At 36.7% G+C, this 27,505-nt stretch overlaps 1 protein-coding gene across 3 annotated transcripts in view; it reads right to left on the bottom strand.

The window, feature by feature from the left end:
* The window catches only part of SLIT2 (slit guidance ligand 2), a 267,387-nt gene that overhangs the window by 79,911 nt on the left and 159,971 nt on the right, over positions 1-27,505 (bottom strand). For 2 of the 3 annotated variants that reach the window (XM_075148835.1, XM_075148837.1), the window contains exons 6-9: positions 25,403-25,474; positions 21,288-21,359; positions 18,443-18,606; positions 15,969-16,107 (exon numbers count right to left, since the gene is read on the bottom strand). In XM_075148835.1, coding sequence (XP_075004936.1) covers positions 15,969-16,107; positions 18,443-18,606; positions 21,288-21,359; positions 25,403-25,474 — 447 coding nt within the window. Of the gene's footprint in view, positions 1-15,968; positions 16,108-17,914; positions 17,927-18,442; positions 18,607-21,287; positions 21,360-25,402; positions 25,475-27,505 lie in introns of all 3 variants that reach the window. The other variant, XM_075148838.1, reaches the window with a different exon arrangement.

Genomic DNA, 27,505 nt, shown 5'->3' with positions numbered 1-27,505 from the left:
TAATTTTATAGCAGTTCTAATAGAGTGAACTACCAGCTCACTGGTGGATATGTAAAATGAACTCCATGTCAACTTTACCTAACATTTCCTTTTAGTGAGAATTTTGTAGTCTAATAGACAGATTGTGCAGTGCTGGGATAAATTTACAAGCTCTGCTGGATAAAGGATTTGTTATAGTAGGATCAGCTAAGTATCTTTTCTTAACTCATGCCAAAGTGTACACGCTAAAACACATCACATTTTAGAAAATGAGATTAGTATAAGAGAGGAAAAATAAGACTATAAAAATACAGAAGAAAAATCTTTTATACCTCACTTTGTCTGTAAAGAAAGTAAATCAAATTCACATTTTCAAGCTTTGTAATCCTCTAATCTTCTGCTTTATCTTCCTAGAATCAGCTGAATTTCACAGAGTGCAAATTTGCATCCACTATTCCAGAGAAAATCTAATTAGATATATTCCAGGGTCACAAAGCACAGATAGACTAATATCTAAAGGAAATTTGCATTCTACTGATAAAACCCATAGTAATTAAAAACTCCTTTATATTAATTCCTCATATTAAATGAAACATTTTTAATTCTGCAATAGGATGGGTTGTAGTTATCTATTACTGAAAAAATCAGCTATTAAGTGCTAACAAATGACGTGTCCAGAAGTAGCATTATATTACAGAACAAAAAGCTAGTATCAGTATTTTCCCATGGAACTTGTATTAAATTTTGTGCACATCTCCTTTCAAAGTCATTCAAGAAGTCATTGTTTTTTATAAATGATCATCTATGTATCATAAACAGTGCCTTGGTGGTTTCTTTTTCAGAAGCCACAGTCAATTTTAGTAGCATATTTAATAAGATAAGATAATGGAGAAGACAGTTAAGTACATGCTTCATCAAAGCTTGCACTGCCTCATGTATAAGTACTCTGCCCATCACCACACAAACGCTAATTAATGCTCTTAGTATTAAGTCTCCTGCTCCTTTTAGTGTTTCACTTCAAAGAAGTCCTGCATCAATACGTAAGTGTTTTACTGTCTTTTAACACTGCCAAACTGGTTGAAACCTTTTTTGAAGACTATTCCCTAATCTCTCCTATCTAGGAAATGTACTGTGAACATTTCTTTTTCTAAATCTTTCCCCCCTGCTTATCACTGCAGACACCCGTAAGGTACAACCACCTACTATTCTAAGAAACAAAGGTGCCACTGCAGTTGTGACTTCCAACCTAATCAAATCAAATCAAAGTAGGTCCCCAGCCAGTAGACGGATTCTTCCCACAGGGTCCCCAGAGAGCCCTGTGACATGTAAATCACTTGACACTTTCCAGGAGGATGCTGTTCTCTACTCTAAGCCTGCAGCACACCATTACTGATTACTACTTCTGCACTTACAGAGACAGACAACGTGCTTATTTATACTGACACTTTTAAACTAGCTTATTTTCCCCACTATAAAAAGTCATTTCTATGAAGGACTTCTGCACCAGGAAAGAGGGCAGACTGGGAATGAAGAACACCCTGTTCTCTACAGAATCATGTTTATTTTAAATCATGCAGATGGGGTACAATATATTAAGCCTGCTCAGTAAAGAAAGGTAAAAAATACTGCACAGAGATGTGCTGCACCTAAATGCATGTTAAGGGGTCAGAGATATATCTAAAAAAAGTATTTTGTAACAATAAAATAAAACAAAATATCTTGCTTAGGAAAAAATGAATTTGAATATGGAGCAGCAAATTAGCCATATATTTTATAATTAAACAATCAGAACATAACATCTCGATTACGTAAATTTGGTCAATACAATAGTGGCTTTAGCAGTTAATTAATCTATACATTTAATTCGAGCACCTATTCATTTACAAAAAGTCTGCAAGACGCTTGTCAAGAAATCCCAAAAGAATTTTTACTAGAGAAGAAAGTGTAAGCTGTGCAATGAGTCTGATGTATTGCACAGATGCTGATTATACATGGTAATAAAATTGACAGCTCTTCTTTGCATTTTCCCCATCTGCTTTTAAAGTAAATGGCAAAAACAGCTGTCAGAAAACAGAAAATAGATTTCAGTGATGGGATTCAGTGCAGCTCCTGAATCTGAAGAACTGCAATACACAGCCAACACATCTCTCATCATATGCAACATCTGCCAGGTTTTTGGTTTTTTTTTGTTTGTTTTTAAAATAATGAAACCGTAATGGCCTCCCTTTGCTACAGGAATCCTTGAGGCTATTAAACAAAGTACCTTTTTTTCTTTCTCAACAACTGCACCTCCAGAGTGCTTATATCCACTAAATGTTGCTTCTAACTTCAGCAGCAAAAGGATTCTGTTGAAATCTGTGATATCATCCATGTCTAACAAAACAAAAGATGTATTTTGAATGACTATATTACTTGCACTTTAGAATTTCGGGCTCTAATTCTGTGTATTAATAAATCTGGTTGACAGTTTCCTAAATATTTGCATATGAAGAATCACTGTCAATGTTGCCCTAAAGCTTGCCAAACTGTTAATTGTTCTATCAAATATTTCCTCAGGGGATTGGCTGTAAATGACAGAAGACTCCTTAGTCTGCATTACATCAAAAAAGTAACAAGAATTGTCATTCTAAAGCTATTAAACAATTCATCGCATTTACTCAAAAGCAAGTCCCAAATCTGCATTTGTTTAATTTTTCATCACAGGAAGGGCCATCTTATGCTCTGAACCCTACAGCACCATTAGTGATGATAGGCTTTACATTCCTTAATTGTTACAGATTCAAGTTGTAGGCAAAATGCACCCCTTCCTAAAGAATCATTTGCTCAGTTTTCTGGTATCTGTCAGAGTGTGGCTCCAGTGCAATTAACCCGAGTCACCTAGAGTCAAGTTAAAGCGTCTCTAATTAGCCTATTTTTGATGAGAGTTGTTATACTATCAATAGCTACGAACAGCTACTTGAGCTGTTCACAGTAACTGTATTAAGTTCACAAAAAATAGATGTAATCCTGCTATACTCTTGGCTCATCACAAGCAGTGAGTTGTCAACCTGTTCTCATTGAGCAGAAACACCACTAGCTTGAGAATCCCGTCATCGTGAGAGACCGACAGCGTGGCAGGAGTCCTTACTACTTGTTAAACAACACAAGGACTTACACCATAAATTTGCCACAAAAATCTAAATGAAGTTTTTTAACTGAGAACACTTTTCACAAGTGTTTGCTGCTTACTGGACCATGTATTTAGCAACATGTAAATAATGATGAAAACATTTAATTGATGATGAAACACAACATAGTGAAAAGTCAGTATCCATAGTTTCTTTTAGAGTAACTTCACTCACATTACGGCTGAGGAAAAGTTATCAGTAGTGAAGAGCCATATGTGAAAATAAAATCTAAGAGTAACACCACCTTTGGAGTGTGGCACAGCTGTTACAGATCTATGAGGGTTTTTCTGGAAGAGCTAGATGGGCCGTCTCCAGCTTCCCTTCATGCTGTATAAAGTATTCTTTTATTCCATGCTTGAGTTATTTTCTTTCCCTTGGAAGAGTACAGAGAGGTCCCTCAAGGTGCCTCTTCTACTTCAATACCCACCAGAAACTTGCACAAACCCCCCAGAGGTGGAACTGTGTTCATTCTGGCCAGTACCTACTTCCAGTGTCTCTGGAAACCAGCAGTGGTTTCACATGATTCTTGTCCAGTTATTGTGTTTTGTGTCTCTATGTCCTCTTGACTGTTGAAATTATCCTCTGTCCTCTGAATTTCATCAGTTTTTAAGATAAGACACAAGGGTATGAAGAAAGCCAAAGATGTGAACAATGGCAGCATAGAACACATACTAATAAAGAACAGATTAAATATTCTACCTACAAAAATGTCTGACAACTAAAATAAGAAAGTTTAAAAAAAAAAAAAAGCATAAAACCACATGATTTACCAGTAATTTTCAGATTAGGAAGATATTTGAGTAAGAGCATGACAAATCATTTCTCTCGTGTGTGTTAAGCAGACAGGATTAGCTATCAAATTAGAAAAACCACCTATTTTTGAGGCAGTCAAGGGAATATATTTTAAGTTTTGCCTGAGAAATATTAAGGTAGGAATTCCAAAGATAAGTTAAATGTAACTCAGCGAAATCTATACTGGCAAATTAAATATATTAAGGTAAAGAAGTTAATACCTCAATAGATTCCTTTACTGAATTTTAATTTGTTTCACATTTATTCAACACATTGCCTCACGGATAATGAATTTTTCGTTATTCACATGTAATTATTGTGTGTTTATATGCATATATCATATGAAAAATATTAAGATTTTAGCAAATTTCTACATTTTTGATAAAACATACAAGCCATTTTGTTTTATATTGCAATGGGCATAAATACTGGTTTTGCTAAGAAATAATGACCTTCCCATGATCAAAGAAAAGTATATAGAGAGAACTGTATTCACATCATTGACGCCACAGATGAACAGTCTAAACTGAGTGTCACTTATGACAGTGAGTGGCAAGTCATATAACCTTTCTAGTAAAATGATGAAGCAGTATTAGGCTTATTTTCATGCAAAGATTTTCAAAGTTAATGGCCATATTTGCATTAACAGACTAAACAGGGCCAGGGATGGCTTTTAAAATTAGGTGCTATAGAATGTGGAAAAGTCCAGTCACAATGTATATTGATACTAAAATTTTAGTTTCATGTCAGCTATTTTGCACTAGGTATTTCCATTTCATTGGCATCCTTTTTTGGTCCTCCTCCATATTTAAAGCCATACTCCTGTGAATTCTTTTGAACAAACTTCTAGGGAAAAGATAAGCATATAACTAATATATTATAACTAATAATAATGCATCTAAAAATCATGTACTCTTATTTGATATAAGCTTTCAGGCATAAAAATGCAGTAGTTTTTAAGCAAAACAGAAGCAAAAGCTCTATATTTCACTGAAAAATCAGAATGCCTCCCCAGTCCACTGATAAAAGATTTTAATATCAAGTCCAATGCATTAGTCAGGGAAGGAGAAGGAGAAGGAGAAGGAGAAGGAGATAAGAGAAGGTTTGAAGAAAAGTACCCACGAAGTGCAGTTGAAGAGAAGCATATATGAGAAAAGTTAATTTTAAAAACATGGCAGCTATATGAAGTTGCTCCAAAGTTTGGCATGTTAGATTAAGAGCTGAGAAAATATTAGTCAGATCATGTGAATTTGTCAAAGGGGCGTTTAGCAAATAGTAACATCTCCACAAGGTTTCAATCCAGCAATTTCTGAAAATTCAAAAACTGGTTCATTTTTCTGGCTTCCTACTGACCAAAGTATGTATCAGTATTCATAAGCAACTGAATACTATAATAATTATTTTAATTTTTTTATCCATAAGTAGACATTATCTTTTCACTTGACACCTGCATACACTGGCAGTATTGTATGTCAGGAATTAAGAAAAGATTTTGATAAATCAGAAAAGTTTCAAAAAGAGCCATAAGAATAATTAAATGGCTGTCAAACATTTTATAGTGAGACCAAAGAGATCTCTATTTAGGGTAGAAGGTTAACATGTATTTTCTGGAAAAAGAAACAGTTATAGAGGATTCTTGCAACCAACTAAAAATCTTAACAATACACAGTGAAACAAGACCAATGACTATGTATACATATGTGTATATACAAAACAACTTGGCAAAACCTTTCCAGAACTCACTGGATGTGCAAGACTTCTGGCTGACAGCTTACCTGTTTAAGAGGTAAATGATATTTATGAACTAATGTTTTGTATAAGTCTTAAAAAGACCAACGTTTTGATTTAAACTAGAAAGCAGAAACAAATGGAGACACTGGAAAATGATCATCAGTTTAACGTCTCATAACTTATTGCATCCTCCCCTCAGCATTCGGACCCGTTCCTTTCAAGCTGCGAAGATGCAGGGTTTGCTCTCATTTCAGTCAGGCTACTGTAGACAGCCGAATCACACTTTGAGCTGCTAAAAATAGAGAAAGCTGCCTTATCTCTGACGTTTCAGAGTTTTCCTGCTATGAAAGTCTTTGAATGGTCTTCAATAAATGTGCCTAAGTGACTTTTCTCTGTAAAAGGTCATCCTTAGAAGCATCTTTGCCTCTCAGTGTAAGAGTCTCCGTTCAATAGCTATTTATTTAAGGCTGTACTTTGGACTTTTAGCTAAGGATGAATTTTAAAAGACAACAGAAATGGTGAAACTGTACACATGCCAAGCTTAGCTTGTAAAAGATACATACATAGAGCTCCCAGTTCTCAAATAAAGTTCCACATTTACACAAAGCACTTCCCCAGTGTCTGCAGTGTGATCAGGTCGCTCGTCACTCTATCTTGGTTAAACTCTATCTGTCAAGTTCCATTCTGTCAGATCTCATTTCCTCTCCCTCTTTCCCTTCTTCTTTTTCCCCTTTCTCTCCTTTCCCTTTTTTTCCCTCCCCTTCTCCTTTAATATAATTTGAGTGGTACTGTGAGAACCAATCTCAGGAGCTTTTAATCCTGTTTAATATCACACGGCTCACAAAGATGTAGTTGAGTGCTTGGCAAAATACACAATCATTAAACAACAGACTTATGAAAACAAAGTATAAGGAAGAATAAGATGGAGAAAGATGAAAACATGAAGAAAAATAGTAGAAATCAGGAAGGTAAGATAAGACAAGACTGAGGGGACAAATTAGGAAACCATCATGGGAAATGTACATAAAGTTATCATGAAACAACCATACAGCTTCTAGTTTTGGCATTCAAACATTAGAAAGCTCCATTCACAAGAAAGAACAACTTTATCTTGAAGGCCATAGTAATTAAGAAGTCAGTGACTTTTCACTACATTAGATTAAGAAGGTAAACTGTTAAAATTCCTAACTCCTATATGTATTTTTCATTTCACATGCGGTTTAGGATCTTTTCTACTCCTTACGAAGACTAAAATTATTTTTACACCTGTTGCTTAGTTAACAGTGGTAACCCTCCAGTCACCCTCCCCTCCAGCAAACCTTCCTCCTCCCCAAAACACCAATTTAGTGACTGCTATCCTTCTAAAAAGGAAGCAAATTTAATTAAGTCCTTCCTTTGATTACTTAAATGGTTTTAATATAAACAAAAAATGAAGAAAAAATCAATTTAATTCCATGCTTGTTTGCCTAAATAATAATTTATACAAAACCGTGGTCATCAGAGCAGGTAATTCCCCCCTTCCCCCCACCCTCCCTTAGAAACACTTATTGCAATTGTATTTATTTTCTTTTATTCATAATACTACAGTAAGGAAAGAGGTTTTGGAACCACTTTGACTGGTAGTTCAAGCCACAGAAGAGAAGAGAAAATCAGAAGAATGTAAGAGCAGCATTTTCACGAGGTAGTCTAGCTCATTAATGGCTTTTTGGCCTCTTCTTTTGAAATAAGAGCCTGTCACTTACTCACACCATTCTGAGAGAAGGTACCAGTACAATTACTAGAATTGCTTCTGGATCGCTATTTGTAAGGTTTCTGATAGTCTGTTTGAACACGTGCCAAAAAGTCTCTATTCGAAGGGAACCAGAGTTATTTCTGACTATCATTCAAAGAATTTTCACGCAGAAGGTGAATTCTAAAATGCAACCAAGTGAAAAGAGATTAACGGTGCTGAAAAACTAAAATGTGGAAGGAATGCCTGCATAGAGGCTGATAAATGTTATCGCCATTAGAAAGGCTATATTTTCTAAAACCAATTAAAGTAATAGTTTTGAACCTGAAGAATGACCTTTAATGCCTTTAATATATGAGCTGTATGACAAAGGAGGAAAGCGCTAGGTGCATTAGACCACTGCAGTTGGTTAAGCTCAACAGACCAAACATGCCAATGAAAGAGTATCCCATAAAAATTTCTGGAAAAGGGGAGAGGTTTAAACAACAAATCTAGATCAACTCAAATTATGATGTTTCTAATGAATGAATAGCGTATCATGCTTTGCTTAAGTCAATGGAAAAAGGCTAAAGTAAGGCACACTAAATAACAAAAGTTTGAAGACTATTAACATGTAACATTTATGGGCAATGTATTTCGCCTCACAACGTTTCCAATACAGACATTAAAAAAACAGGGCTATTGGAAATTTTTTAAAGTTCCCAAAATGTTTCCTGCAGGTCACTCAGGATCTGAAACATTTGCATTTGGCCCAGAGGCAAAGATGCATCTGTGCACCTTTTTAATTCTGTGCTTCCTGCAGAATTAGTAGGTGCACTAAAACTGGGGGAGTCTTGGTGCTCAACCAATTGTTTTAGTTTTTTAAATATATATGGAATATGAAGTATTTCTTTCTCAAACAATATCACATTGATCGGACAGACCCTGAAAAGAAAAGCTTAGGTATTCTTATTTAGCTGTGTGTGAGTTTATTTAGATGATAAAGAGGAGAATTAATTTTGCAGAAAGGGTGTAACTGGTACAGATACAATTGTACTAAGTCAATAAAGATTAAGAATTACATTTACTGAGATGCTGAATACTTATTTTTGCTCTGAGCTTTATCATACGAGAAGGGAAAAAGAGAGGACACCACAGGCTTTATTCTCCTTCCATTTTCACTGGCAGCTACTTGGAGATAAGCAGTCCTGTTACTGAAGGCATCTTCCCAAGAGGCACTTGGCAGACAATGCATTGTCTGCTAATTGACTTCATGCAATGGGAAATGCTAGTTTTAGCCAACTGACTTCTGTACCAATTGAGAAGTCAGACAGAGCAGTACGACAAAACCCTCTCAGCAACACACTGACAGTAACCGGTAAATCCAACTGCACTGGAATGAAACAGCATTTCAGCAACTGGCTCTGCCTCCTCCTGCTCCCACCATCACAGAATGCCTGCTTGTTCTTCAGCCACTGCAGCGTCCAGTGCAAACTCATTTTTCTCAGTGGTTCAGGCCATCGCACCAAACTCAGAGACAGGAAGGCTGTAGTGCAGCGCAACCATGTACTCTCCTTGCCAGCTCTGCTACAGAAGCACTAGCCATCAGCAGAGAAGACAGCTCCTACTGTCTTAAAATGTCATCCCAAAACAGTTGTCCAGCAGAACTGTCAAGGCAATGCAAAGTCACAACATCAGTATTAGACTCTAAACAGAAAGCCTTTTCTTCTACTTTTCCCCAAAGAGCTAACTCAGAGCTTCAACATGCAAAATTTTACTCAACTGAAACTGCCAATGTTAATACTTAAGAAATTCAATGTTCAATTTAAAGGGGGGTTTAGCACATTATTTACATACAGGTTAATTTATCAATCCCCTGGGAAAAAAAAAGCAAAATATTGTCAACATGGAATGTACACTTTAAACATTAATTATATACACCAGAAGATCAGAGAATAAAAACGTTATTAATACCACTTAGATTTTATGCAGCATTGTCCCAGATGGACTGGCAATGTAACAAATACAAAGTATTTTCATGCAGAAAAAGTTCAGACAACATTTTATTTAAAGGAAGTTTGTGTTGGGCAAAGAGAAAGAAATCAGTGCTTCGTAAGGTACTGAGAAGTTGAATGAGGTCAGCCTTTTCATTGAGAGAAAGGATGGAAGAAATAGATGGAGAACATGGCAAAACATCACAAAACCACAAGCATGTGTTGAAGGCAAACTTCACAAGAACTTCAAGAAAAAAATAATGGGATTATGGACCTTCAAAAACTAAATATGGATTATATCTATTAAGAGTAACCTGCTATACATATAAGAACAAAGAAATAAGAAGCAGAAGTGGATGGAAAAATGAAATCTCACAAAAATAAATTGTCAAATTTTAAGCAACTCTATAAAGGAGGGCTGACAATAAAGTTTAATGTCAGCCTCATGGGAAAAGGTTATTCACAGGAGATATAATAAAGCAAAGACAAAAGGCAGGAAAGATGCAAGCACCAGAGGTGTTTGTGGACCATGAAGTTGGCTGAAGCATAACATGACAGGCTGGTCTATTCACCATTGGATTCTGCAAATACAGCCTATAAACAGGTGACAACATTGTAAGTTGCAGAAAAAGATTGACAAATATGGAAAAGAACTGAAAAGATTGGACAACATCTGGCACATGTATAATAGAAGTATAATGCCAACTTTCTTGCAGTGTGCACAAGAATCTGGTGATGGTAGTATTATAAAGATGAGTGAATAAATAATAATTTGGCTGTTAAAGCCTGTACATCCTTCAGAAAACAACAGGGAACCAGCACATTTCTCTTTCCCTCTCTCCCTGAGAACTGGGGAGCTCCTGCCAAAGCATGTGCTTAAAATGGTGATTAAGATCATAAAGCCATGTGTGTGGGAAATGTTAACGGTGGTGGAAATACAGTGCTCACTATACCCTTCTACCTTGTGTTCAGTAGCTCCTCAGCATTCTCAATGCTACCATGACAGCATGGTCTCATCTCTTCGAATGTTTACTGTCAGCTACCATTTTGGCATACTGACAACATTATCACATAAGGAATAAGTGAAAATCCAGATTATTATATGGGATACAATCATTCTTGCTAATCAAATCTCAAGGGGTTGCTATAAGCAACAGTTGCAAAGTACTTCTTTAAAAATGAAGCTTTAAAACAGTTTTTATTGTGCGATAATAATATAGGAATGTCACAATCTTTCTGCATGTTGAAGTTAACTAAAAGCAGAGAGGACTGAAGTCTTTCACAGAGCAGCTTTAAAAAGTAACATACAAGCAGATTCAATATTCAGAAATGTCTATGGATGGAATAATAGGATTACATCTATGAATTTATGGTTCCTGACAAAACTGTAAGAGCTAAGAAAAAAGGCCTAGGACTCTTCATGGATAGTTCAATGGAAAACATGGTGCAATGTGTACAGGCAGTTAAAGAAAGCAAGTGAGTATTAGGTTGCAAAAGGCAAATAAAAGAAAACTAGAATTCCATTAATATAAAATGATGGTTCACTATCATCTGGAATATTGTATTCAACTCTGGTCATTGCAGGTCAAAAACATTTAGAAAACAAAATATTCAGAGAAAAAGGAGGAGATTAATTAAGACATGAAAGGTTTTGGCATCCATAATTTGGATCGGATTTGGAACAGTTAGTTTAGAGAAGAGATGCATGAGGGTGGCATGCAAAATATAAGGTGGCAGGACAAACTATGAACTTGAATGCATTTTCCCTCCCTCTACAAAGACCAAGAAAAATTAATTGAATTTTAAAAGACTGTATTTTAAACTGGAAGATTTTGAGCGCAACCCCCTCCCCCAAAATTTATTAGCTTAAAATAACATGAAGATTAAGAACATAGTAGGGTTTAAAGCAGATTGGATGTTTCAAAGAAAACCTTTTTTTCCTGAAAGCTATGCAAATTTTCAAGTTTCAGAACAAGAAGCCCAGTATACATTGGGAGCAAGGGAAATATTTGTCCTATTGGTGTTTTACTTCTGAAGTTGTATATTGCTGTTTCCAAAACATTCTTCAGGGACAACTGATGCAGGCCACTGGCCAAGGTGGAGTGATGGTTTGATCCAGTCTCATAGACTTCCCTCATTTCATTATCCGTAAAACCTTTTTTACTCCATAAACTACTCATTCTCCAACCTCTTCTCTCTCTCTCATTGTCTTAGATGCTAAGATGGTAAATATACCTGCCACCCATGACAATCATAAAAGAACTACCACTAATTGTTTTCCTTACATTAAAGCAACCAGTATAGTATCACAGAATCATAGAATCATTAAGGTTGGAAAAGGCCTCTAAGATCATTGAGTCCAACCGTCAACCCAACACCACCATACCCACTACACCATGTCCCTAAGCGCCTCATCTACACGTCTTTTAAATACTTCCAGGGATGGTGACTCAACCACTTCCCTGGGCAGCCTGTTCCAAGGCCTGACCACTCTTACAGTGAAGAAATTTCTCCTAATATCCAGTCTAAACCTCCCTTGGCGCAACTTGAGGCCATTTCCTCTCGTCCTATCGCTAGTTACTTGGCAGAAGAGACCAACACCCACCTCACTACAACCTCCTTTCAGGTAGTTGTAGAGTGTGATAAGGTCTCCCCTCAGCCTCCTCTTCTCCAGACTAAACAGCCCCAGTTCCCTCAGCCGCTCCTCATAAGACTTGTGCTCCAGACCCTTCACCAGCTTCGTTGCCCTTCTCTGGACACACTCCAGCACCTCAATGTCCTTCTTGCAGTGAGGGGCCCAAAACTGAACACAGTATTCGAGGTGTGGCCTCACCAGTGCCGAGTACAGGGGCATGATCACCTCTCTATTCCTGCTGGCCACACTGTTTCTGATACAGGCCAGGATGCTGTTGGCCGCCTTGGCCACCTGGGCACACTGCCGGCTCATGTTCAGCCGGCTGTCAACCAGCACCCCCAGGTCCTTTTCCTCCGGGCAGCTTTCCAGCCACTCTTCCCCAAGCCTGTAGCGTTGCATGGGGTTGTTGTGGCCGAAGTGCAGGACCCGGCACTTGGTCTTGTTGAACCTCATACAGTTGGCCTCAGCCCATCGATCCAGCCTGTCCAGGTCCCTCTGCAGAGCCTTCCTACCCTTGAGCAGATCAACACTCCCACCTAATTTGGTATCATCTGCAAACTTACTGAGGGAGCACTCAACCCCCTCATCCAGATCTTTGATAAAGATATTGAACAAGACCGGCCCCAAAACTGAGCCCTAGGGAACACAGCTCGTGACCGGCGCAACAGTGTAGTGTAAAGCTTTCCCCATACAACCATTAAAATATACTTATGTGTAAAATTTCAACTCCTCTTCAAGGTATTGACAAGGAAGCAGCAAAGATCATGTGGTTCTCAAATACTCACAAGATCCTCTTCCACTCTGTTTATCCCTCAGTTTCAGAGCCTTTAATGTGCCGTATTGTATTTCTTTCTTTTCCTGTACATTTTTCTCCCTACCTTCTACTCAACTGGAAAGTTTTGTTCTCACTGTATGGTAAGTGCAGCCTGCCACTGGCTCAAATCATATCTCAATCCTTCTGTGCACTTTACTCAAAAACTAAGTCAATCATTGAAGTCCAGTTTTCTCATCACACTGGCATTCACTAGTATGTATCTGTTTAACATAAAATAATTACTGTAGTTTGACTTTCTAATGTTCTATCTGTTCTTGTACCAGATTTTAAATAAATGTATGTTCGTATGTCTTATGGTATGAATGATGTTATTTAACTGTGCAAAATACTGTGATCTGCTCTTTATTTAGCCAGCACTTACAAACTAGATACAAACAATATACACTGTAGCACAGTATATATACACTGTACATATTTATACGAGCACACACACATGTATTTATCTATATTAATGAATTATGGATCTCAGAATGTGCAACGGTCTCACTCTGGGATTTGAACACTGTCTAGTCTAGCAGGAAACATTCAGCCTCGGTTTGCTAAGGCTGAAGTTAAATGCTTAACCAAATGCTGGAGGTACTGTTATATGGTTGCTTTTACGCTCCAGGCCAATAAACTGCTGCAGATCATACCAGTCCATGCTTAAAACTGAACAGCATTTCTCACATAGAAAGTATAGTGAACAGATTAGTGGAAAACACCTTTCCATTTGGTAAATTCCCATTTGCTTTTACCTTATACTCATTTCTTTTAACAGTGAATTCAGAATGAACTAGTAACTTCCACATCCTATCATTTCTTTGGGAGTGATGACCCTGAAAATAAAGATTCAGGAACACCCTTGCAATCTCTAGTACCAAATTTCTCAAGGAAGTACAGATGTTAACAGCATGTACCTCCACTAAACTATGTAGGTCTAGAAGATAGTGATGCTAACGTCAGTCTTCCAGTGTCTGTAATGACCATTCAGTGGTTAGCTCCAGTGGTTAGCACTGGTTAGCAGCAGAAATGTAGTGGGGAATGTCTGAGATATACTCCCTACTTCTTTCTCGTAATATTTTTCCCCCTTCTCTATGTACACACATGTACCTATGCAAGTGAAAAAGCCAATATACAACTGGTTAAATAATGAAAACAGTTTGTGCAGCCTTCTCAGGCACTGTGTATGGATTTTCTGAAGCAGTCCCTTTAGTCGCAAGCAGAGTGTTTTTTTCTGAGAGGGGTGAAAGGTAGAAGAAGTGTTTGTATTATATAGCTGAATGACTGAATTGGGTCAGGTGGGGTCAGCGAGGTCAGTTGTAACAGCAGTAATAATGAACTGACAGACATGACTATTATTCCCGTCCTAAGAAGAAACCACAGTACTTCCAATTCTATGGAGTTCAAAAACACAGGTCAGATATCAACAAGCCATGAGATTGCCATGAAATTCTAAAACTCTACTTTATCTTTTAAAATCTCATTGTGGCGGCCTGTTTTTAAACTTTCAAGAAGATCTTATGTACAACAGATAGATAGATGTATGTTCAGGAGACCTCTTCCTTCTCACCTCAGGCATCTGTTCCCTTTACCTCCCTTATCCGAACTTCTTAACATCATCCTATATCATCAAGGTGCTTGCAAGGTTTTTATTCTGAATACTCTAACTCATTTACTTCTACCTAGACCCTCCTTACCAGGCTGAAGGCACAGCTACTTTCCCACTATTTCCCTAAAGGGAATTCCCAGTTTCCCTTCCAAAACACTGCCTCTGCCATCCCCAGCATAAAAGGATGCTCACGTTGCTGAGTCCCTGCCCATCTTGTCAGCAAGCTCACCTTTTGCATCTGTTCCTCCCCTGCACAGAAGACAATGCAGCAGTAACTTTCCTTCTGTGCCCACACAACCTCTCAGCCACATTGCTCTTGAAGCCTACAAGCCCCATAGCACCTTTGCTATGACTCTGCTCTACAGTCAGGACATGGTTGTACATTTTGTAAATGTTTCTGCTGTATATGACATGTCACACAACCTTACCAGTGTGCATGCTCTTCTGTCCACAAGTTCATGGTATTAACATGACGACTCTACCACAGATCCCATTCAACCACCTTACTTTTGCCTTCTCAGACTACTCTCTGAAGATACCGCTTTAGCAGAATACTTATTATGGGTGGTATAGGTTGCTGATCTTTCATGCAAAGATATGCTTCTCTAACAGGGAATCTGATGAATAAAGTGACTGAAGGTGAGTGTCGTGGTTTAACCCCCGTAGGCAGCTCAGCCCCACACAGCCGCTCGCTCACTCCCCTGGTGGGATGAGGGAGAGAATCGGAAGGGTTAAAGTGAAAAAACTCATGGGTTGAGATGAAGACAGTTTAATAAGTAAAGCAAAAACTGTGCACGCAAGCAAAGCAAAACAAGGAATTCATTCACTACTTCTCATCGGCAGGCAGGTGTTCAGCCATCTCCGGGAAGCAGGGCTCCATCATGTGTAGTAGTTTCTTGGGAAGACAAATGTCATAACTCCAAACGTCCCACCCTTCCTCCTTCTTCCCCCAGCTTTTATTGCAGAGCATGATGTCATATGGTATGGAATATCCCTTTGGTCAGTTGGGGTCAGCTGTCCCAACTGTGTCCCCTCCCAACTTCTTGTGCACCCCCAGCCTACTCGCTGGTGGGGTGAGGTGAGAAGCAGAAAAGGCCTTGACTCTGTGTCAGCACTGCTCAGCAATAATGAAAACATCCCTGTGTTATCAACACTGTTTCCAGCACAAATCCAAAACATAGCCCCATACCAGCTACTATGAAGAAAATTAACGCTAACCTAGCCAAAACCAGCACAGCAAGCAACTCAGCCAAAGCCACTTACTTGCAGAAAAGCAAGTATTCCTGAATTCTTTTAAAACCAACTCAGAATGAAGTTTTAACTATGGATTGTGAGTAGTACACACAAAACTAACTCATAAGAGAACATAAAGGCCTTAAATATTTTCATATACGTGCATATTCCTTTTATATCTGAATTTGAACCTGAATTCCAAAATTCCTACCCTGTATAATGCATGAATTTATACAAATAGCAAAAATGAATATGAGGGAAAGAATTGTTTTCTGCAAGTTCATAGAAAAAAGTCAGATTACGCACATTTCAGTAATGGTTTCTGGAAGGTTCGTTGGGATCTCAGTAAGGCCTTTCCCACGACAGTCCACAATGTTGTTACTACAGGTGCATGCAGTAGGACAATGCAAGACACTGCAGGACGGAGCCATGAAGGATTGGTGACCTGCAAAGGAAAAGAGTTTCTCCTAAAATTGCACAATACTGCCAAACAGTAGTCCAGTTTACCTCAATAGTAAAACATCACATTTTACACTTCCTTGAAAAGGTAAGGCGGAACTTACAAAATAAACATTGTAGCTCATCAATACTTTCAAATTGCATTAATTTAAATACCCAATTAATAGCAACATGTTGACACAATACTGAGAGATGAAAGACAAGTGCTCAACTACTGTGCTAGCATTATATCATTTTTCAGCTTCTTTAGCAACTTGCATTCAAAATCATCTTGTTAAAGAAGGCTGTCTGACCCATTTTTCAGGTATATTTTATTTATTCTGTGGTTTTAAAAATCAATTATTGATTTATTTAGTTTTCAGAATTTTGTGTAGTATTAATAATGCCTGTCAACAGAAATGAATGAACTTTGCTAGAAAAACTGAAGGTGTCCTGCTAGTTATGTTCCGTTCTGCAAATACTTATTCGAAAATAGTCCTTAAGTTATATATCACTTACAGCCAATTTTAGAGTTATGACGTTTTCGACGTTTTCATTCAATCACACAGAAATAAATAAAACCTTTGACTTCACAGCTCATACTCTCACTCTGTGTTAGCTCAGTAGACTTCCTCCTCCCACAATATACCATTTTTACTAACTCAGGCGGCTAATTTACATGACCTTTTTTCCTCCCCCAAGTTCTTGTGCTATATGTTAAACTTGGCATTTATAATTGAATTTAAACATAATCACTTCAAGTTTAGGTATGTCTTAGAAAGTAAACAACTTATTATATTTTTCTGCAAATAGATTGCACATTTTATAATATATTAATGCACTCATTCTTCCATCGATTTAATGATACAGAATTGCTGGTTTGTAATGATACAGAAAGGCACAAAGGGATGAGAAAGGCATGAAGCCCTCTTTTTGTTTCTTTTTTTATTAAGGTAAAAAAAGCTAGAGACTGTTTTGACATTTTCAGGGAAAAAAACTTCTTGACTATGAAACCACAACTTAATCTAAGATCTCTCTCACTGTATTTAATGTCATATATTAACATAGGAAGGGTACATTGATGATGTACATTGCAGCCAGTGCTGCTTCTACTTACTACTTCAAATAACAACTGCTCAAGTTTTAAATTACTGAAAAGGTTAGTCTTTTGAGATAGTAGTTTACAATACAATAATTTGATTTCACATTTTTGTATGTGCTACCACAGCACAAACAGCTGCCAGAACTAATAACACATACTTCCCTCTTTATACTAACAGGCAGGAAATATTTCACCTGCTTTTATTAAACAAAAATATAGTGATCCAGGGAGAAAACATGGTTATTCCCCTTCCTCAAAATCAGCATTATAATAACCAAGTTATAAAACTGTTCTTGACACTTGGGCTCTGCAGCCATACCATTTACAAATAAGTTACATGAAGTGATCTTGTTAGGAGCCCTTTTAAGTGTACATAAAGGCAGAATTAATGGTAAGAATACTGTCAGCATTTGCAAGGCAGTGCCTTACACTTTGATGTCAGAGACTGTTTAATAAGGACAGAACATTGCACTGTCCATAAAACTCTTTACAAGCATAGATCTGTGCAAATTTTGGCATATTTGGCAATAAGCTTCTGGGGGTCTGCAGAAAATCAACCAGTAGAAACAACCCTGCTGAATCACTGAAAAGACAGATAGCTATATTCCAGCTGATTTTTAATGTTTTTGAGGAAACTTGAAACAGTAGTCAAAGTTTACAGAAAATTTTCAATCTGAGTCTAAAAATATTTAAATAAGAAAGATAAACTTGCCTTCTTCCTCATCTAGAAGATATGAACAAAGGAAAAAAAATTGAATAGAGAAAATATGATTAGTAATGAACCGTTAGTCATTTCATTATTTCATATCAGAAAATAACCTGATGCACTAAAGCATACCAATAACATTCAGAAAGTTACTTAGGGATTCAGAATATTATTTAAACAGCAGAAAATAACAACAAGAAAAAGCAACAACCTGTAAAGTTATTACTAAAGGCCTTATGTTCTCAGTCAGTGCACCTTTTATTTCATTTTCCACATCTCTCCCCCGTAATTATAATTTTAGAATGCTATATACTCTATGTGAGTGCAGCATTTACACAAAATTTGTAAGGACAGAAGCACCCCCGCACAAGATACAAATAACGTTAAAAATGATTAGTTTATTTTTTAATAAACATTAATGCTTGGATTATGCAAAAGCTAGCAAAAGTCAACATGCAGCACTAGCAATCACCGCTGAGCTGTCGGTAGGTGTGTTTTATAACAGGACTCAGTGAGCGAATCTGTTTCGCTTACCGCTGCAGACAAACTCCCGTTTTTGGACCTCCGCTACGTTGTGTCCCCGGAGGTGGGATGGCCCCATGCACTGGGTGTAGAGGCCGACCCGCGGCCGCTGCCGCAGCCAGTCGGACAGCCAGGCCAGGTGGCAATCACAGTAGAGGTTGTTGGAGTGAAGACGACTGCATGGAAAGAAACATATCAATACCTTTAAATTAGGAAGAACAAACAGAAAAGCAACCAATTTGCCCAGTCCCCCCTTCAGCAAGCAACTATGCCAATTTATTAATAAAAATTGTTAATGAGGAATCAATTTTTCACATCTTTCATTGAAAGTCTGGGAGTTAAATGCTAATAAATAAAACTATACAAGCAGCAAAATCACTTTTTATTTGTGGTCTAATTAATTGGAAGAAAAAAGAAGGTTTCCTGATAAAGTAACCCATCTGTAGTTTCTTTTCTCTTGTCTAAAAGAAAGAAGTAAATATACAAGAGCTTGAAAGCTGCCGTGGGACTCTTTAGTTCTGATCTGTACAAATAGTGAATAAGACAAAAAAGTCTCAAGTAAATTGCCCTATAGTGATAATATACTGTCAGAAAAAAGAGTTAATAAAAGATTTGGTTTCCAATTAGATATATCTGTAAGTCTGGCCATTATTAGTCTCTATAGAAACAGCCTGCAAAATCCCTTTAACAGGTCATATTCATTTTCTGCTGAACAAGACAGAGTAATAACTCAATATAAAACACCTTTTTCACATCCCTTTTCTGATTTCCTCTCTTTTTGTTTAATCACAGAAAGGGGGATTAGCTGCTTTTGGCTCCTAGGGACCTACGTTCTAAGCAATGCCTGAAATTAAAAGACCAAATGGCAGCAAGCTATGGAATTAAGTAAGTCGCCTCTCTGTTGGCACGGTCCGACACAAGACTATGGCTCCTTGCCAAGTGGCAAAAAGCACTTTGCCATTGATAAAATATCAGACAAATGTATTCACTAAATTAGGTAAATTACTTTTCTCTGGCTCTTACATTTTCTCAAACTACAAAAAAGGAGGTCCACAGCTATAAATCAAATCCTTACTCAGAATCATCCATAACAGTTTATGTAATTTTGGTCCTTTTTAGCTGACGTGTTCAATCCTAACTAAATAACTGGAAAGAAAGTGCAAGAAAATCAGAATTTAGACAAGGGGTCTAATTAATCTATTTTAAAAAAAAAAATCTGTAAAGCAACATGAAATGTGTAACCAACATAAACAAAAGATTTTAACTAACTCACTTTTTTCTTCCCCCATAAATGACTAGAAATTAAAGGTAATGTATTAATGTACTAATTCTTGGGTGGGTGCTTTGCAAATATAGCTCACAATACAGCACACTCATTCAGTACAATCTGTGGCCAGCTGTAGGCAAGAACACCATTGCAAATCAGAACTAATGCCGCTGAAATCTATACGGTTATACCAGCATATTCTGACTGCAGATGGGATGTTACAGCTATAATCTAGGACTCTGTGTGTCCATTTTCTTTTGTTTCTAGAATAAATTTCCAGAAGATGAAATATCCCACCAAAGAAGTCTAAATGTTGCTAATTTGATTCACTGTAATTTGTGGTTCAGAATATAAACTGTATTTGAAGATTTTACATTCGTGTTTTCAAGTCTCAGACCCAAGAATGGAATGCAATTCTATTCTCAAAATATAACTGAGGTCAGCAAAAGCCCACAGTCAGCACTATTTAAGTACTCTTGTATTTGTCCAAGCAAGAATAGTTGCAATTCTGTTATGAAATCAACAGAACTACTCACCTACGTGAAGTTTCTTCAGTTACAAATGCTATGTTAACTCGAGTTATAGCCCTACTGATTTCAAAACAGTTGTGCAACCCAACATGTGTAAAAGAAAGCGGACAGGCTCTTTGTAAAAGTAGTTCTTTGACAGTAAGAGCTACTCTTGAACTCTGATAGAAACATCCCATTCATTTTTGATTCCCACTTCACTGGAAGATCTGTTTGAAAGAGAGTCTCAGGACTAGAACTCGATATATTCTGGTTTTGCCACTCAACACAATATACATTTATTCTTAGTTCAGTATAAACATACAAAAGAAATAACCCCAAACTGTATCACTTGCATACACACTCTTTTCACTGTGTTTTGTTTTAGAAGCCTGAAGTGTTCTGCTGTGAAAGTCATAACCTCTAAAAATGGGGACCTTATTGTAAATGCTGACACAACTTTAATTATAATAGCACTACCGGATGACGCTATAATTTTATGTTACAAAGAATGTTGGAGAGCCAGTTTAGTTTAATTAGGTCTGCTAGCAGTACAGTAATAAAAGCATAAAGATTTCCCATTTATCACATCTGACAGCCAATCAAAGATTCTTCCATGTTCCTAAATGAAATGTGACCCGTTCAATAGCTCAAAGTAAAACAAATTTTTGACTTTCAAAAACCATCAATTTCTTTCTCTATACAGCTGTAACATATGAAAAAGAATCCCCCCTGCCCTCATCTTTTCTGTTAGAAGGTGAAGCTTTTCTGTGACTGAATATAGCATTATGGAAAACCCAGTTGGGAAAAGGCCATGAAACCATTTTCATAGATTTATTCATCCCACATCCTAAAAAAGCTGACAGAAAAGGATGCAACAGCTTCTTTATCTCCTGAGCCCCAAGCATCAGCTCTGGGGTCATTTGTTAGCTTTACCTTTCAGGATTAGCTGCCATACATGCATACACAGACTTCACACTCGTCAACCTCATGATACCTCAATATTTTTAATTGAGCTTATGCTTTCTTTGCCTGTATACATATTTATAGACTAATGGCAGCCAGTTTCAGTGGGACTACTTACAATGTTCTGAGTTTGGGCATATGGTTGAAACTTGCCACGGACAGTCGAGTGATGTTGTTATTGTTGAGAGTGCTGCGAAGTCAAGAAGAAGCATATTAACATGTTACAGTTATATCCCATTTACTACACTTTTAAAAAAGGCATAGCTAATGAAGATCATGGTGTACTGTTTTTAGGGACAGGTATCAGGAAAAAAGCCATGCTTTTAGATATACTTTTCCTCCCTGTTCAATCCCTGGCAAAACAACATGGTTTGACCATTCCATTAATAATCCTAAGTAATTTGAGGTCCCAGTAACCTATGATTCACTCAAACGGAGCTTCCACCAATGTTGAGAACATCTATGGCATTCAAGCTAAGCTTGTCATCCTGATGTAAAAAAGAGAGTTCTTGGAGAAAATGCCTTGATGCTAGGACTCTAGAAAGAATTCTCTTTCTAGCTTGTGAGAGTCCGTATTTTTTGACAGAGGATACAAGTACAAGATCTGCCTGTTTTTTCAAGAATTTTAGAAGATTAACTCTGAGCTGCAATTCGGTTTTACACGGAACAGAGTTGCTATAGATGATCCAGAGCTGCATGAACAATAGGGGAGCTTCTGCTATACAATGGAACGAGTCAGGAATCTTAATACTTTAGCAAACTAATAGTTTACATTTTAGGCAAGGTGCCTGGAACTTGAGTTAGGAATTAGGAACAAATCTTAGCCAATTGTTGGCTAGCACAGACCCGTCAGTAAGTGTAGTTTGTAAAGATAATGAAACTTTATGAACGATCCTGCAGTTAAATATAGTCTTTAGGCTGCAAATATAATGCAAACAAGCTTGACTCCAGAACAAGGAAACTAGTGATAGAATTGACAGTTTTGATTTAGAGATTACTCATTTGAGCAGAATAGACAATGTGCTCTGGGATTTTAAACACATAACTATGGCACTAATAAATAATAATAAATAATAAATAATAATTCCCACTGACCAACAATCCTTTTTTCCCTTTTGAAACCAAAAGGGTTTTTTTCTTTTTTCATTTTTTTTTTTTTAACCCAGTGTAATTTGTGCTCATTTTGAATACATATTTAAATACTCCCTGATCCTGAAACACAGAAAGGTAAATTCACAGCACCCCAAACAGGATCAGGCTATACACCTCCACATTAACCAAGCAATTAATTACTGGTGCAATGCGCTGCATTTTACCTTTTTGTGCTTACTCATTCCACGTCCTAAATGTTTTCTTCACTGTGCATAAGGGATCTCCCCTGTGTGCCCTTACGGGTACATAAACAAAGAGGAGAATAATCACAAGAAGAGGAAAAAGGGACAATCATGCCCTTTTTCGAAACAGAATAAAAATTAAACAACAAAAAATGGCCAAGTGGGTATATCCGCAAAAGGTGCCTTAATGAATAAATGACAATCAGTAAATCTTGGCAGGATTTTCTTACAATGTCCACATGGTAAGTGACAGCTCCCATAGTTCTTCCTCCATGACTTCTTACAAGGTTTTGAAATCATGTCTTTTCAATGAAGGGAATGGAAATCAGTACATATTTCCACACCTGTTAGCTGTTTAATGAAGGTATATCTACAAATGTTTTAATTTTCAATTTCAGATGTTTGATGTTTGCCTTGCTATTTTGTATACATGAGATATTAATTTATTTTTGCAAGGGTACAGAAAAGTATCAGGAGTAGATGTACAGGGTACATAAGGAACGGAATAATTTTCATAAGTATTTCTATCTAATGATGAAAATGCTTGATTTCATTACAGAGGTGTAATTAAAAAAAAAGTTGGCTCAATACTTTTACCTAAGCCTTACATACTATTGCAAAAAGTGTGATGACTGAAAAACATTTTTTTAATTTCTTAGATATTTTAATTTTTTTAATATGACAGCACTATATATTTTCCCATAGTCACTGTTTCCCCAGTACAGCAGATTTTCCCTTAAAAAAAAAAAAGAAAAAAAAAAAGAGAAAAAGGAAATATAAAATTTCACAGAAATTCACAGAGAGGATTATACTTATAATTGCTTTCGTCTTTCAGAATTGTTCAGATTTCAGGTTGATTTTGTATTTTTAACACTAACAGCCTCTAAGATTCTGCAATTATTTAACCAATATATAAGACCTGTTAACTTTGGTAAACATTTCAAACTGTCACTGAACAGGATTACAACCCAGGTAACTTTAAAGATTATTTAAAATCTTTATCATATACTTATAGGTTGAAGTAATATACACATTCTGTGCTTACATAGAATAATTAACTACAAATGACAACAAAATACGTAGTCTTATATGCTACTCAGTGCATATACAGTATGGTCTGATCTATGTATCTTTCATTCTTTAAGCTATGTTGGAAAGGAAGCTGAATTAGATACAAACCCTTCAGCACTGTTTGAAATATCTATCTCAGTTTTTTAAAAACTTAATCTCCTCATCATTGCTTATCACATAACATAATTCAGATAGTGAACATTTAGTTGTATATTTGAACAATGCTAATATTCTATGTATATTCATTCACAAAATTCTAACTACCTACTTTTTCAGCAGACTATTATTTTAACAGTTTTTTTTCCTTTTTTGCATTCATTGAAATAGATGTGAAAATTTTACCACTGACTTCAACTGGCAAGGATGACCTTTTTAGAACACTAAAAATTGCAAGCATTACAAAATGCAGAAAATATTTGATTTTTTTAAAAAATATACATTTAACACTTTTACTTGTACAGAAAGGCTTGTATTAAAAAAACATAATAACCAGATTAAGCCATCACTGGAAAAGTTATTCTGTCATATATATGAGTTCCAAAGATAAAAATCTCACAGAACATCAGGTTTACTGACAGACAACCAACAATTCATCAACTTCACAATTAGATGTAATATTGAACCTAGAGTATATTTTACATGGCTTTATACCAGAAAGTTAACAATAGGCTTGTTATTCTATAATTACAACATAAAAAAAAAAAATCAAATTTAGCTGTCAGATCCATTTACTTATTAGAAAGACCAACTATCGCTGAATAATAAAAAACTTTACCACCAGCAGCTCACATATTCTTTAGTTTCTTGGACGTATAGGCACTATCTATTGCCAAAGAAGCTTCTTCACTTCAGAATCTTAAAAAAAACCCAAAACCTAACAAAAAACCCCTCCCTCGCCCCCCTCAAGGTGTTGTGATTTACCAAGTGTGATTCAAACTACCATGAAGTAACTCACTGATACACAGTCTTTCACTTCTCTTAACGCAGAAAGCGCAGAAAAAGTGTGACATTGTGACTGACAGGGCAAATATTTCAGGGATGTGTCCTGTGCCTCAGATGCTTTGGGAACTGCAGCACTTTGCTCATTACAGTAACTATTTTCAGGTCAGAGGTCACTGATGATAATTTTGTTACCTTTAACCTCACTGATGGCCACTTTGAGACAGTGAGAAAAAGTATGCAAGACAGTATTGCAATACTAACCTTCTGTGACATAAAAAAATAAATTTTTCTTCACACATATATTTATACACATAAAATTAAAAATGTTAAAAAAAAGCAGTTAACGTGGACATACTAAACATCTTAACACATAATAGTAGTGTTTGATAGAAAAGTGTCTCTGTGAAAACATCCAGATTGTCAAATATATATAGTATATTGTTCCTTAACCAGACTCTGAAAGACCAAATTGATGTCAGAGTATACAACAAAGGCAACGCTGAAAATGTTCAGTCCTTCAACAGTGATGGATAATTTACAGAATTAATTGGATTCATTAATACTGCCCCTCCCCCTCAAATCTTAAAAGGAAATATATTCTTTTCTTAAAATATCTGCCATCTGCGTTTTTGGGTTTTGGTTGGTTTTTTTTTTTTTTTTTTTTTTTTTTTTAAATCGTGTTTAATGGCTGTCTTGCAGAGTAAAGGAATATCTCTGCCTCTCCCCATCTTTTTATCATTTTATAGCACATCACAGTGGATTATTTTAAGACATCTTTTCACTAGACCATCCTGACACCAGGCTGCAGCTTGTAGATAAGCTTTTACATTAGTACTCCCCAGATACCGAGCTCTTACTACAAGTAAGAGATACAAGGAATACTTACAGCACTTCCAGGTCGCGCAGAGCCCTAAATGCCCCATCTTCAATACAGCTGATCTGGTTGTAATCCAGTTGCCTGTTAAACAGATTAGGAAGGTATTTGTAAGGGAGAGCAGCGTTAGGTGCAAAGAAAGCCTCCTGAAGGGCCGGCAGAGCCAGGCCACGCTAACTGAAACGCTCTCGCAAATACGCTCGTACGCGTGAGACTGTCACACAGCATGCTGGCCTGGATGCTGCCACAGAAATCCCTTTTTGTTCTGAACTGTCTGCGCAAAACAGCAGCGCTGGGAAAGCTCCAGTAAATAATAACTGCACCTTATATTAAATGCCAAAGGAATGCAATTTCATTACATCAAGAAAAGCTATCCATTAAAAGCTCTCAGCGTCATCTTGCTGAAACAATTTCATTAAGGTAAAGGACGGTAAATCACTTAATGTCACACGCATCCCCTCGGTGACCTAACAGAATCCATTTATCAGAGCAGCCCAGCTGCATGTTAATTCCCCCCGCTGTGGCAGGGACCGGCGAGAGACACCACTTTTAGGGGTCCCCCTGCATGCGTGCATGCCTGGACTGGGTGGGAGGGGCAGGGGAATGTGGGGGGTATTTAGAATAATTACTTTCTAGAATATTTCTAAACGTAGAAATAATGGTAACCAACCATACTTGGTTACTTATCTCCTTTAATTCTGCTCCAAATGAAACTAGTATTTCTGCTGTAACCTTCAGTACGTGGTTTTCTACGTACTTTGTGCTCTCTGCAATTATATGCAGATAGGATATTGTAACGGAGCACTTGAATTCTGGACATAAAACTCAGCAATCCATCCCATACATTATTAATCTTTAAGTATTAAGTTATGAAAAATTTACATTCATTTCTCTGAAGAATATTATTACCTTTTCAATTCAAAACATCGATACAGTACAACTGTCCAATTAAAAAAGTCTGCTGAAATTAACAACCATGCAAATACAAAATCCCAGTTTCTCTGCTGATAAAAGCTTTTCCTATAAATACTGCCACATGTCTTGCACATTTCAGGGCACGACTTGCAAAGCAAAGATGATACAACCTCACTTTAAACAACCAGAAGATCTTCTGCAAGCCGGTAACTTGTCAGTGTCAGATAATATATACGAGTAAATGCGTGTGAACAATACTAAGAAAATGAACAAAATACAAATGAACTCTGCCCTTCTGTCTTCAATTATATATTAGCTAGCAGGACTAATGAGGTTTTTACTAAAGCATTTTCTGTGATTCTTCTGAATCTATGATAATGTTTTACTCTGTTAATAAATCATCACACCCACTGTTGAGTGTAATGTACCAACTTCTATAAAGTTCTTCTAGTTTCATCCACATTTTTCATCTGAATTACTACCACACAGGAATAAAATATTCTCATAACTGTAACAATGTCTGTGTTTCTATGTACTGAAAGCTAAATGCAAACTATCATTTCCTGAATATGATCTTTAATCATTTTGGTGCAATGTTACAGCACCAGTGCTGCAATGTTGGAATATTTAAGCCTCCTTTCTCAGGCTCCTTCAATTTTTACTAATGAATTTCATTTAACAATTAAGTTAATAGCCTTTTTATTTTAAAGAGGTAAAATATATACACAGTACAATTCTCTAACCTCTTGAACAATTTATCAAAGCTATTTAAATTAGTACAATGGCATGAAATGTTACCCTTGACACAATACAAAAGAGAAATTGTTTCCAGACAAATTGGAAAAATCTTTTAATGCCATCAAATTTGCCTAATGCAGTCTGCAGGTTAATCTGTAAAAGGGTGAGCTGTATGTTTGCCCATATCTTATTATCCTTAGCTGTCAATGTATAAATCAGTGCTGACACAGCTTCTTCTAAATCATCCATATTATACACAAAGGAAAATCTTTTAACAGTAGGGAAAGCACTTGAGCAAATCTTGTCCTACACAAACTGAAAGGCAGATTTCTTCCACTAGACTGGCAGCAGTTGTGGTGCACATGAAAACTTTTGGACTTCTTCCTTTAATGAGTCACCATGACCACTACCTTAGCAAAGGGTGAGTTGTTTTCATTTAAATCTTCTTACCAGAAAGATTAC

The sequence above is a fragment of the Calonectris borealis genome, chromosome 4 (assembly GCF_964195595.1).
Source record: "Calonectris borealis chromosome 4, bCalBor7.hap1.2, whole genome shotgun sequence".
NCBI classification, from domain to species: Eukaryota; Metazoa; Chordata; class Aves; order Procellariiformes; family Procellariidae; genus Calonectris; species Calonectris borealis.
The sequence above is the reverse complement of the archived record's forward strand: the minus strand, read 5'-3'. Positions and strand labels throughout refer to the sequence as shown.